Source organism: Carassius gibelio, chromosome A23, assembly GCF_023724105.1.
Source record: "Carassius gibelio isolate Cgi1373 ecotype wild population from Czech Republic chromosome A23, carGib1.2-hapl.c, whole genome shotgun sequence".
NCBI classification, from domain to species: domain Eukaryota; kingdom Metazoa; phylum Chordata; class Actinopteri; order Cypriniformes; family Cyprinidae; genus Carassius; species Carassius gibelio.
This window is the reverse complement of record NC_068393.1, coordinates 22,206,602-22,219,845: the sequence shown is the minus strand read 5'-3', so window position 1 is coordinate 22,219,845 and position 13,244 is coordinate 22,206,602. Positions and strand designations below refer to the sequence as shown.

At 34.5% G+C, this 13,244-nt stretch overlaps 1 protein-coding gene across 1 annotated transcript; it reads left to right on the top strand.

Moving 5' to 3' along the window:
• Positions 1-2,255: 2,255 nt before the first annotated feature.
• Positions 2,256-12,757, top strand: LOC127944392 (E3 ubiquitin-protein ligase MARCHF9-like). Its single transcript, XM_052540281.1, has 4 exons — positions 2,256-3,927; positions 10,282-10,437; positions 10,567-10,759; positions 11,786-12,757. The coding sequence occupies exons 1-4, from the start codon at positions 3,586-3,588 to the stop codon at positions 12,118-12,120; spliced, it is 1,026 nt and encodes a 341-aa protein (XP_052396241.1). The 5' UTR covers positions 2,256-3,585; the 3' UTR covers positions 12,121-12,757.
• The last annotated feature ends 487 nt before the right edge of the window (positions 12,758-13,244 follow it).

Genomic DNA, 13,244 nt, shown 5'->3' with positions numbered 1-13,244 from the left:
AGAAAAAAAATCCATCATGAAAGAAAGTAAGTCACAGAGCTTCGGTTGTGTTAGTCTTGTGGTTTATTGGTTTTTATTTATCATGCAAGGGAACACGGGTTCTTGTTTGAACATGATGTTTTTTAAACCAAGCAAAATTACAGCTGAACTTGACAGTGATTGGGATCCATTTTTATTGTATGCATAAGAGAAGCTTTGATGTATGATAATAACTCTGTTTGTGGTCCACAGACAAAAAAGTAGAAGTTTCAAGCAAAATGAAGGTGGGTGCATGATCAAAGTGAATGTAAATGATCTGGGTGAAGTGCAAGTAGATTGAATGGATCAAATTAACATGTGAGTGGCCAACTGACAAAACAAGATATTTTTAATGTAACAAAAAAAATCTGTTTCAAATAAATGCTGTTCTTTTTTAATTTTTTTATTAATCAACAAATCCTGAAAAAAATGCATCACAGTTTCCAATATTTAATATATTCAAATAGAAGTTATTTTAAAATGTTATAACAATATTACTGTTTTATTGTATTTTTGATCAAATAAATGCAGCCTTTTTAAGTGAGAGCCTTGATTTAAAAACATAAAAAATTGAAGTGCATGTGGTAATATTTTTAATAAATGTTTTTATGTACATTTTACATTTGCATTTTAGTTATACAGCAGATGCTGTAATCCGAAGTGACTTACAAATGAGGACAATAGAAGTAATAAAATGTAAGTGCTGTGACAAGTCTTGGTTAGTCTAGTGCAGTACAAGAAGAAAAAAAAGAACGAGTAGAAAAAGAATGAAAAACAATAATGTCAGAGGGGTCATTTTGTTTTATAATAATATAAAAAAAAAACAAGTCAAAAGAATAGAGAATTCTAGTAATAGAGGGTCAATAGTTTTATAAATTAATAAAAATAAAATAAGTAGATAGAATTGAAAAAGAATATAGAATGTTAGTGTTATAGGGTCCATTTTTTGAAGAAAAAAGAAAGGGAAAAAGTAGTAGGAATAGAGAGTCAGGAGAGCAAGGTTCTATAGAGGGCGCATAAGTCTAAAGTAGTGATTTTAGGTAAAGGGGTGCAGAGCCAGTGATGGTTTTGTAGAGAAACATCAATGTCTTGAATGGCTATTGGTAGCCAGTGCAAATTGTTGAACAGAGGTGTGACATGCACTCTTTTCAGTTTGTCTAATCTTGCAGCCGCATTCTGGATTAGTTGCAGAGGTTTGATTGAATTGGCTTGTGCATTTGTACAAGAGCTTGAAACAGGAGTTGTGTAGCATGTTCCTGTGTAGCATGTAATCTTCAACATTAGGAAGATTAGGGCCTATCCTAATGTTGTATAAAGCAAATCTACAGGATTTTGCTATGTAACTTAAATTACTTAAAATAAAAAATTGCACTGTTCACCCATGAAAGCAAGGTATTAAATATTTCCTCTAAATATTTCCCAGGTAGTGTTTCTGTCAGAAAGTATGTGCAAGAGTCCATGCACTCACTTCGCAAGTTCAATTATTGATGTGCAGAATGGACACACTATATGCCTTTTTTGTGCAGCACAGTCATGCCATAACAATAAATTGGTAATATATGTGTAATGATTTGTTGGAGATTGATCTGTACTACCAGAGAGGATCACTTTGACAGCTCAGTACCAACCAGGGTCATCACTTTAACCCTCATGTTTTGTATCAACTTGTTTTCTCTCAGTAAGCATAGGTTTTGTCTTTCTTTGTGGAACTGATTGGTCATAGGCCTCATTGATCTAAGCTTATGCACCTCAGTTTTTGAGTGCTGCCAAAATTATGCACTATTAATGATCTTTTTTTGTTTCATAAATGCCACTTAATTTTATATTTTGTTATTTAATACAGTGACATTGAAACATCAAGTGTCCATATACCTTTTAGTGTCAGTTGTAAATCTGTATCAGTAGAACATCAAGTAGGTACAGTAGTAATGAATGAAAGAATTGTCACTTCATTCTTGCAGGTCCTAGCTGCTTAGCACAGCGTGCAATAAATGCAATGGCAGGGTGTGAAAGATCAATTTTAAGAGCTGCAGAAGTTGACAAGAATCCCAATCAATAAACTGCATTAAAGTGCTGAGCCATCAGGTAAAGCCATGAATGCGTCCTTATATGGGTCAATCCTGTTATGCAAAACATTTTCATGTCCCTATCACATTTTAAATAGGCCTGTATTGTGTAAATATAGTTGCCTGAGCTTGAAAATATGGGTTAATCTTCACAAATATGCTTCTATTTTGTGTTCCACAGTTCATGAGGTGCCGCATAGCAGATCTGACACTTAAAGCTCATTTATATTTCCCGCCGCGTGCCTTTGACACGCAGAGGAAACGTCACTACGAGAGATCAGCACCTTGGACAGCGGCGCCCGTCAAAATTCAGCATTCTTGGAATCTCCCACGGGAGAATGGAGCAGGAGCGCGCACGGCAGCGACACGTTTGTAAATGAATCGTTTTGATTGGGCGAGAGCGCGCCTTGGAAACAAGCGCCGTATGTTGACGGCAGAACGTCCATTTCGAGGATGAATCAGAGGGGAGCAGCATCAACATCACATTACGATCCAAAGCAGCAGCAGCTCAGACTAACTACTACACCCTGCAAAGAAGGAAAATAGGCGAACCTGCGCACGGTGCCTTTTATATTTCCGTTCTGGAGGCCCCATCTTCCTTTGAACGTGGCGAGGAACCATATCGGCCGGGAGGGTTGATGGTGGTGAACTTCAGATGGAGCCAAGATGCTTGCATTTTCCCCCAGCTCTTCAGACAATACTGCCATTATTATTGCTGTTTCTAAAACACCAACCTAATGGATTGTTCTGAGCTCTGCGTTTGGGATGGGAGGTGGCGTTGGAATTTGTCGATTGGAAGATGCACAAGGAAATGATGTGAAAGCTTCGTCATGACGCCTCTGATGAACAATAAACAAAACTATAGGATTGCACCCGAATCCAACTTTCAGCTCTTTTGGATTATGTTTTTATGCTGAAGGATCCCCCGACGATAACTGTATGTGGCAGCGATGCTCTGAAATGCCATTTTGCATCTTCCTTGTCTCTCATCCGTGCGTCCAGGCTTTGGATTGCTGGGAGTTTATGAAAATTACATCTCTTTAGACATGGAACAATGCATTGCTGGCTATTTATTGCAATACCTTATGCTTATTATTGTCATCCTCTCGCCCTATCATGATTGTATCAGAGAAACAACATCGGCCCTAACAGGCACATACATAAGCCCAAAGATTTTTCTGTCCAATTACCTTTGGATTGGACACTTTCCTCTGAGACTTCAGGGTAACAACTGCGTTTCTGTCAAATAAAATATTAATAATAGGCCTGAGGTGATCAATAACAGCAACAACAATTATAATAATACTAATAAAAACAACAACATTAATAATGCATAAACATAATAATATGATATAATAATAACAACAATAATTAGTAATAATATTCACACATATATATATAAATCAATACAAATTAAATTACGAAAAAAATAATAATCACCCCTTTCGCAAACCATAAAAAAAATTAACTTAAGCCATACGACATACTCATGTAGTCAAACATGTTCAAGAACCGGATCCGCATGTTTTTTAACGAACTGAAGGTGCTGGTTTTCATGCGATCCGGTTCTGGACGCTCCGACAGTGACGCAGAGCCGAACAGACCCAGCAGCAGCATGAGGGGGTTCGGGATGGGCGGCTGCGGTTGGCCGCCCTTCGCTGACTGCTCCAGCCGCGACGACGAGGAAGAATACTACGGAAGCGACCCCAGGCCCAGGAGTCTGGCGTTTGAGGAGAAAGACCCGAGACTGCAGGCGGGCCTGGACGCGGTCAGCCTCTCCAGCAGCACGGGCAGCGGCATGAGAACACCTCAGTGTCGAATCTGCTTCCAAGGGCCCGAGCAGGTACACAAACGCTGTTTTATATCACGTGTGTGAGCACAATAACAAGGCCTGTGTGGGTCTTTATGTTAATGCTCATAATTCCCTTTTTTATTGTACAGTACATTTCGGTGGTACATTATAATGCGTGCTGCACGTGCTGCTTGTTATTGTTGCTGTAGTGAATTACTACAGTATGTACAGCTCCACAAAATACACTTTGTTCATTAACATTGCTCATTTTTTAAATGTAAATACAACTTGATATGAACACTGAATTGTGGTTCAGTATTATAATAATGACATGAACAACAATGCATAAATTGTAAACAGCTCCACTAAATAGTTATGCAATATGTTTTTTAGATAATATGCAAATACACTTGCATGAATGCTGAAATGTGATTAATACTATGATCAACAAAGCATAACTGTAAACAGCTCAGCAATATAATTATGCGCTAAGTACTGTACATGTTGTCCAATAGTATTATGAATTAATTATTAATTACATTAATTTGTACTTATGTAAAACACTTGGATGAACACCAACATGTGGCTAATACTACTACTACTACTGATACAGTTTAATATACAATAATAACAAAAAAACAAGAAACTTACCTAATTTAGACTATAAGCAGAAACATAATCTGCATAGTTAAGTAAATGTTGTATAATAGTTTTATCATATATATGTAAACTAACTATAACATGAACACTGCATAATTTTGTGTATAATATGCATTTTGTTTAGTTTTTATATTGTCTATTGTGTTAATGCATTATGCATTGTTCTATAGTGTTGCTTGTTTTACTGTAAATGTTAAATCTATTAAAGTGAGTATAAATAACTAGAAAAATTGTTTGGGAAGTATAGACAGCTTGTTTAGCTCAGCATCACACCGTCTATAACAAAGACCAGAGCTTGTAGGCTAATAATGCATTTCTCTTTTGATGGGTTTACAGGTATGTCATTGGAGACTGTCGATTTACAGGTTCTATATGCCCACCCAATTAACCTCTCTATTGTTTTTTTATTAGCAGTAGACATCTCAATGACGTTCTGTATGGAAATGTATAGATCCTAGTGTGGGTATTAAAGCCCAGGGCAGCCTGAAGCTGATTCATTTGCAATGCAAACACTGGTGAGTTCATGCGGGCCAGGAGCAGGATTCACATGGTCTGAAACTGAAATGTTAGGAAAAACAAGACTCAGTGAGATCATACGATTAAAATAATAGGCAACACAGTTCACTTTTTAATTGTCAAATTATTAAGCAGCAAAATAGATCGATAGATCGACGTTTTCTGTCTCGTTATGGATGACCTGCTTGATTCATTATCCAGTGAATTGAATGACTATTCTAGAGTATAATCAGATACTCATGGATAAATCAGTGTGTGTTTGTATTTGTATGGGATAGGCTGAACACAGGATGGATGTTTGGTCAACAGCCAAGCTGAGAAACAACAGATGTGCGAAACCTGTCAAGCTCGTCTGCTGCAAGTTAGCTGTAGACATCAGCTAATATGGAAAGATGTTAGTGATGTACCAACACAATCCATCTGGCAGTCCATCTGATTATGTCAGCCTCGGTGTCTATTTTCAATGCAAGATGCATTTTAGTGTAAACCTGCCTCTCAGGTAAATGGTTTAATGAGCTGTTGAAAGTGCCGGACTGACAGAAGAAAAACAGCTGCTAGAATAAAGACACAAGGAGTTCGCGTTCAGGCAATTTAAGATCTGTTATTCATAGTTATAATATTATTCATTAGCATTCAATTTAATCAGAATTTCGAGAACTGACCTCTTTAGATCAAGGGGGCATTAGTCTCTGCTGATGGAAGTTGTAACTGCACCGTTTAGCCACAAAATCATAAAATCACAAAATCATGCCATTATGCAAAACACAAAAGAAACACTGGACTCCAAACCAACACTGGACCCCATTGAAATTCAGTGCATGGACATTTCTTTAAAACATAAAAAGGAATTAAAATTAATAAGAATAAAATAAAAAAAAGTAGCTGTGGATTCTACCACACACATATACACACACCATTCTAAATTTCATATATTTCATTATTTTATTGTAGATAATTTACCACTGCCTGATTCTATTTGGAGGTTCTTGAAATCAGTCAATAAACACTTACATATTTTATAATAGTGTATAATATTTAGAATATAATATTTTAAAATATTTTTTCCTGTCTTTGATGTCACACCTGTTTAGCAGTGTTAATTTAGTATAGACATACTATTTTTTCTAGAAATATTTTAATTCATTTTTATAATATTAAAATTAAATAGTATTATATAAAATTATATAATATTAAAATTTTAGTTAAAATTTTGGTAATTGTGCTCTGTGCATTTTTATTAGTTTTATTTAAATAGGCCCGTATCATTATTTTAGATTTCGTTATCAACTAGCAGAAATAAAATAAGTTTAAGGTTTTTTTTGTAATTTTTTTTTACTTTACTTAAGAAGATATTTTGAAGAAAACTGGACTTCAAAACAACACTGGACCCCACTGAATTTCAGCATATAGACACTTAAAAAAAAAAAAGATAAAACAGAATTTAAATGAATAATAATACTACTTAAAAGGGAATCAAAATTAATTATAATAATTTAGAACAATAATTAAAAACTTGTTTCACATATGTAAAAAAAAAAAAAAATATATATATATATATATATATATATATATATATATATATATATATATATATATATATATATATATATATATATATATATATATATGGTTTTTGTTTTAAACTACTGTAATAACACTGCTATTTAGTCGCTTGTTATCCAGATTTCTGAACCTTTTATGGCTCATGTGATTGACTCACAATGCGGCTGCATAATGATGACTCTCGTTTGAAAGCTACAGTATATAGATGAATGACAACACAAACATATAGCTCCAGGAATTAAAGTCCTCATTGTTTTTAATATGAGTGGCGTGCTGAAGGGGCAGATGGGATATCAGTCCTCATTAGTCAGCATTCTGATCTGTCAGGGCTTATGAAACATGTAAAACTGATTTGTTTTGATGTGCTTGTTCTGGATACGAGCTCTTATCAGATTAAGCTGAGAGAGGTTTTTTGAAATATTTCGTTTTAGGGCCAAAGTGGGATCTGCCACGATGCTGCTGTCTCTTTTCACACAGAGAACAAAGCTTTTTTGTCAATGATTACTATGTGCAGAGAATGACTTGAGCGCTAATTACAGTATAAAAATGGAGAGAGCTTTTGTTACTGATATATGATTTTGGTTAATTGAAGCAAGAACATCCTTTTTTATAACGGAGGTACAATGAACAGTGTCACAATTATTTAAGTAGTGACTGGTACAGAGTCTTAAATATGTCTTATTCAGTAACTTTTTAGTTTTAAAATGTTCAGAATCCTAATACTTTCTATTTTTTTCCACAATAAAATATATCAATTTATTTGATTCAAATTAAAATTTATTACTGTTGTTGCTGCTGTTGTCTTTTCAAATTAATGAATATTATTCATAATATTAATATTTATGTAATATAATGTATGATTTAACTATATTTAATAAATTAACTTTATAATTCAATGAATTATATAATGAATACATTACATTTTAATTAATTATTAAATATTACATTAATTACATTACAAACAATTACATTTTATATTGTATTTATTTATATTTTATTTAAATTTTTACTGGCCCATTTTTTTGTTTATCAAACAAATTGAGAGTCCTCAGAATTGAATACTCATCATTCAATGGTGATTATTATGCTTAAAACGTTTTTTGTTATTATTATTTAAATTAATCTTTAATATTTATCTATTTAATATTATTTATTATTTAATAAAAAATGTATTAATTTCATTTACATTTTATTTATACAAATAAAGTGTATTTAAAAAAAATAAAATGTATTTATAATGATTAATAATTGTATTTAATTTTTCATTTGTTTTATTTTCCTTACTGACCTGTTTTTTTATTCATATTGTAAAGATTATAAAAAATATTATAAAACTGTTTCTCCTCAGAATAAATAGTGATTATTAAACTTAAAACAGCTCTTGTATTATTATTTAAGTCCATTAATGGTTATTTACAGATTTAATATTATTTATTATTAAATACCATTTTTATTTATGTATTTAAAAAAAAAAACCTAATATATATTACATTTAAATGAATTTAAAAAATCCCATATTTTGTTCACATGCTGGATTGACTGCTCAGTAGTGCAGAGTAAAGTTCTGATCTCTTTACTGGCCTGTATCTGTCTTTATTCAGACAAACTGAACACATTATAAGTCTGTGTTTGTCAACAGAATCAATAGTGATTATTAAGCTTAAATCGGTTCTTATTCTAGTCACACCTCAAAATTGCATTTAGACACGCTGGTCCCACAGTTAACGAATCAATTGATGACCATAGATTGCTTTGCTCTATTCTCTTTTCTGTTATGCCGCAGTACCTGAGTACTTCAGAAGCCATTCAGTGTTTATTTTGTTTGCAGTCTTTCTCTAAAGATTACATCAATCTTACAGTACTGTATCTCTGCCCCCTGGTTGGACTTCCTGTTCTTCATACTCCACTTGTTATTCACATTCTATCTATTGAATTTTCTCTTGGCAGCTCTCGAAATGCTGCCGTTGCATCGGTAATGTTAGTTGATTCATGGTTTCTCACTAAATACATCTAAATTAAAATGAAAGCTCCTCTTTTGTTGACAACAGCCTAGCATCCACATGCACCATAGTGACAGAGCGCAAGAGCCGCTGCATTTCCAGTTGAACTTCTCAAATGATTTTTCCCGTCAGTTCACCCAGAGAGCGAGAGCTGTATCTGTCTCTCAGGTGTGTATTGATTGAGTGTCTGGACCAGCAGAGGACGTCTATTAATTGCATACTCTTCAGATCCTTCAGTCCCTCTTCACACGCTCTTAAGTCTGGAGTCTAAAGCTCTCGTCAGCAGCCGCATGAAAGCCCGCTGTGTCCCTCATCGATTTAGCATTTGCAATGGCGGATGGGTTCATGAGTAATAACTCATTTACGTAAATCAACTCGACCACAACACTGTGTGTGTGTGGCAGCGTCCGGTCATAAATGGATATTGAGGTGTGTGTTCTCTTACCCAGGGCCCTGTGCTTGTAATTCGTGCAAAAAAAAATTGCTTTGAGAAGTCAAGATCACCTGTCATTTTCAGTGGGTGAAGAACTCACACGTATTATGATTTAGGTACGTTACGATCTCTGACAGACAGCATGTCGAAGCCACTCAGGCCACATTTGATCCTTTCTTCTCAGAAACCAATGTTGTAGTGAAGACATCCAGTAATGTGGGCTTTCCAGGAATTGCGTGTACTCGCTGGGCTACTGCTTCTTGTAAATACTAGTATTTATTGTGCACGTTCTTTTTTGACAGACACAGAAGTTGTGATATTTAAGAGATGGGGATTTGAAAACAGATGGATTGTAAGATAATTATTTATTTCTTAGTTGGCCAGTATTCGGTGAAGTGATTGATGCCCGTGAGTGTGTTTATGTTGATGTTTTTAGTTGTAATTTTGCAAATGTTAGTATTTGACAGACGTGATAACGTGCGCGAGTGCTGAACTGTTTGCTTTTTGGGAATTGTAAAAAATGCTGGAGATGTTCTGAATGCTTTATTGCGTAGTTCATTATACTTATTTTAGAGAATGAACAAAGTTTATTTTGTGGCTTAAATAAACTACATGTTTCTCAGAGATTGACATGTTTGGCTTGTCAAAAATCTTACATTCCGCTGTTACAAATTCGGTGTCTTTTGAATAGCTTTTATTTGAGTTTTCCTTCATATTTTAGTTTAATTTTAATCAATTTTTTTAATCAATTTTTCACTTTTGTGATTTTTATCAGCTTTTTAAAAATATTTATATAGCTTTATTTTTTATATTGTTTCAATTTTAAATAATATTTTATTTCTAATTTTCATTTCAGTGTTAAAGTTTTCTAATATTGATGTTTTATCTTATTTCTGTTTTATTTCAATTACCAATAATTTTTCATATGCTTAGATTTAGTTAACAATAACAACACTGGTTAAATAGAACATAAAATGTCATTTCCCACGAAAATTCACCAAGGTAAAACAAATATTAAGCTGGAAACAATTTAGGGTGAAACTTGATCGCATTGATCAGGATTTAACTGTAATGATTCGACTGTGATTGGTGTTACTGCCATTGGTTAATATTATTTCTTCCTGCCTCACAGCCTTGGTGACATCAGCAAAAAACAGGGCATTTCAGAGGCAGAGGAAGTTATCATGTTTGATGGAAGTCAATGAAAATGAACCATTTCTCCCCTGTCTGCAGGGGGAGCTGTTGAGCCCATGCCGCTGCGACGGCTCCGTGCGCTGCACCCACCAGCCCTGTCTGATTCGCTGGATCAGCGAGAGAGGCTCCTGGAGCTGTGAGCTCTGCTACTTCAAGTACCAAGTCCTGGCCATCAGCACCAAGAACCCTCTGCAGGTAAAGCGTCAGCCTCAAACTGTGAAGTATCTGGGTCAGGGCCAAGCACTGGCCAGTGTCTCTATTTATAGGCTTCGACAAGCAAAGCAAGAAGATGCTGTCTCATCTTTTAAATGCTGTGTGTTTCAGTGGCAGGCGATTTCTCTGACGGTGATTGAGAAGGTGCAGATCGCTGCCATTATCCTGGGCTCACTCTTCCTCCTCGCCAGTATCTCGTGGCTGGTGTGGTCTTCTCTCAGCCCGTCGGCCAAGTGGCAGCGCCAGGACCTGCTCTTCCAGATCTGCTACGGCATGTACGGCTTCATGGACATTGTGTGCATAGGTGAGAAGCAAAACATCATGGATCAATTTTTTTTAAATAATTAGAACCTGATTTCCTTTATGCTTTTGGCTTTATAAAACAAACTATGAGAATTTTGAATCATAACAAACTTAATATACAAACATTTGCATATAGAAGTATAAATTTGTTATAGGGAAATTATGAGAACTTTACAAAAATGTTTGTTAACAGTTAATATATTAGTTAATAATTCTTAAGCATATTTTGGTCTTGGTTAATGTTAATTTCTGCATATACTAATGCATTTTAACATAATAATTTATAAATGTACTAACGTACAACACATTTATATTTTTCTTAATGTTTATTCAGAATACAATAACTGTTACTGTTTTTAATTTGTGTAATATATTACTATTATGTAAAATTAAATATTTGTAATATCATAAAAAATAAGGTTTTTATAATTAGAAAAATTGCGTTTGTATATATAAATTATAAATATTTTAATGTCTTAATGTTTGTTCAGTATATTATAAATATATTACTATTATTATTTCTTATTTTTTGTATTATTAAGAATAACATTTAAATAAATCACATATAGTATATTGTGAAGAAAAAGATAAAAGTAACTAACTAATAAAAGATCATGTATTTTCAACATTTTATATAATTATAAAGTTATAAAAAATATGTTATTCATATTTGTATGTACATTAATAATGCATGAAAATGAAATGTTACTAATGTTAATTAATGTCATACAGCATTCTAATTCTTATTTTTTTAGTTTTAAAAACATTTACAAATGTTATATTATTGACAGTTTATAACATTATTATACTATTAACAACGTTGATGTTTGTTTGTTATGTATAATCTGATGTTAATCTATGTAATATATATAATATTATAAAATAATACGAACCTAGATGAACTGATGCTGTCAGAAATGTTGTTGCAGTTTGTACTGACAAACTGAAGATTATTGTAAAGTGATAGTGAATGTCCATATTTTTATGGATGAGTCAATAACATCCACTAATCTCTAATTCCTCACAGGCCTCATAATCCACGAGGGCTCATCCGTGTACAGAATCTTCAAGCGATGGCAGGCTGTAAACCAGCAGTGGAAAGTACTGAACTATGAGAAGTCGAAGGACTTGGGAGACCCGGTGAGCTCCAGCAGTAAGGCAGGCATCCGCGGTGCACGCAGCACCCCTCACGGCCTGGCCAGCGGCAGCAGGGGGCGCCAGCGAGTGCGCCGGCTAAGGACTATCCTCAACCACCACTGCGGCTACACCATCCTCCACATCCTCAGCCAGCTGCGGCCCAGCGACACGCGGCTCGGAACCGCCACCAACCGCGAGGTGGTGATGCGAGTCACGACCGTATGAGGTCGGAGACAGAAACAAAGACGAATTTTAGGCTCCAAAAGACGCAATGATCACGATTTTCCTTGCATAACGGACAAGAATGCACACAAACAATGCGTAGGACATTGGCGCCATTAATTCCTGGAGTTTCTGTTGGCGAGACTCTCTCATGATCTAGCACACTATTGCATTTTTTAAGTTGGATTTCCTCGACGGTGTTGTTTTTTTATCGATACGGTTTTTAAAACGTTTTGATTTTCTAAGAGAGAATGGTACATGAAGTGACATCGACGTTTGATGTATATGATAACCCATAATAGGGAACTATTGTTGTAAATGATGTTTACGGATGCTTCTGACGCAGCAAGAAAGCCGACCATAACCAAACGATCAAGACACAAAAACCAGGGAAACGAGATATGAATTGTTACATGCTAAAATATATCAAAGGGGAGGGTGCAATAAGAATCAATAAGATTATATAGAGAATAAAAAGACGTAAACATTTAAAAGAATTTGATCTTCTCCGCAATAAAGATACCTGTACATTTTACAGTGACCTTTGCATGAGGGTAGAGTTTTATGCCTCCTCGACACATGGACATGATGAATTTGTTTTATTCAGAATGGTGCTCGTTTGAATAAACACTTCTATTCATCTGCTGTTTGTGAAATGCATCATCACACAGGCTTTTCTTCATTTAAGTGGCTTACAGATACACACCTATACTACTTTTTTGTTGTCGGTTTGGAATGTAACCTTTCAGCAATGGCTCATCACATATAGAGCTTTCATTTGAATTGGAACAAAACTGAATTTCAAGCAATTTTATCAAATAAGAGACTAATGACTAAATGCAGCTTAATTTGAAAGGAACAACTGATTAACCTTAGTATGCAAAAAGCAGACACTGATCCATATTATATTCTTCTTTCTATTAGTTCAATCTATATGATTATGAATGCATACAATTACTGGTTTATTTAAATATAGATTGCAATTTCAACATGTTCACACACACGCACACACAAATGTCCCTCTGATGTTTCAAACTCATATCTCTTTCTTCTATTTAATCGGTTGAACACAAAGATGTTTCGCTGACAGTCAGAAAGAAGGTGGTGATTTACAATATCATGCTTTA

Bases quoted from the DNA above. Each gene is read 5' to 3' on its own strand.
- LOC127944392 (XM_052540281.1), top strand. From the start codon at position 3,586: ATGTTCAAGAACCGGATCCGCATGTTTTTTAACGAACTGAAGGTGCTG. The intron at 3,928-10,281 runs GTACACAAACGC...CCCTGTCTGCAG, and splicing joins GCTTCCAAGGGCCCGAGCAG to GGGGAGCTGTTGAGCCCATG. The intron at 10,760-11,785 runs GTGAGAAGCAAA...AATTCCTCACAG, and splicing joins CATGGACATTGTGTGCATAG to GCCTCATAATCCACGAGGGC.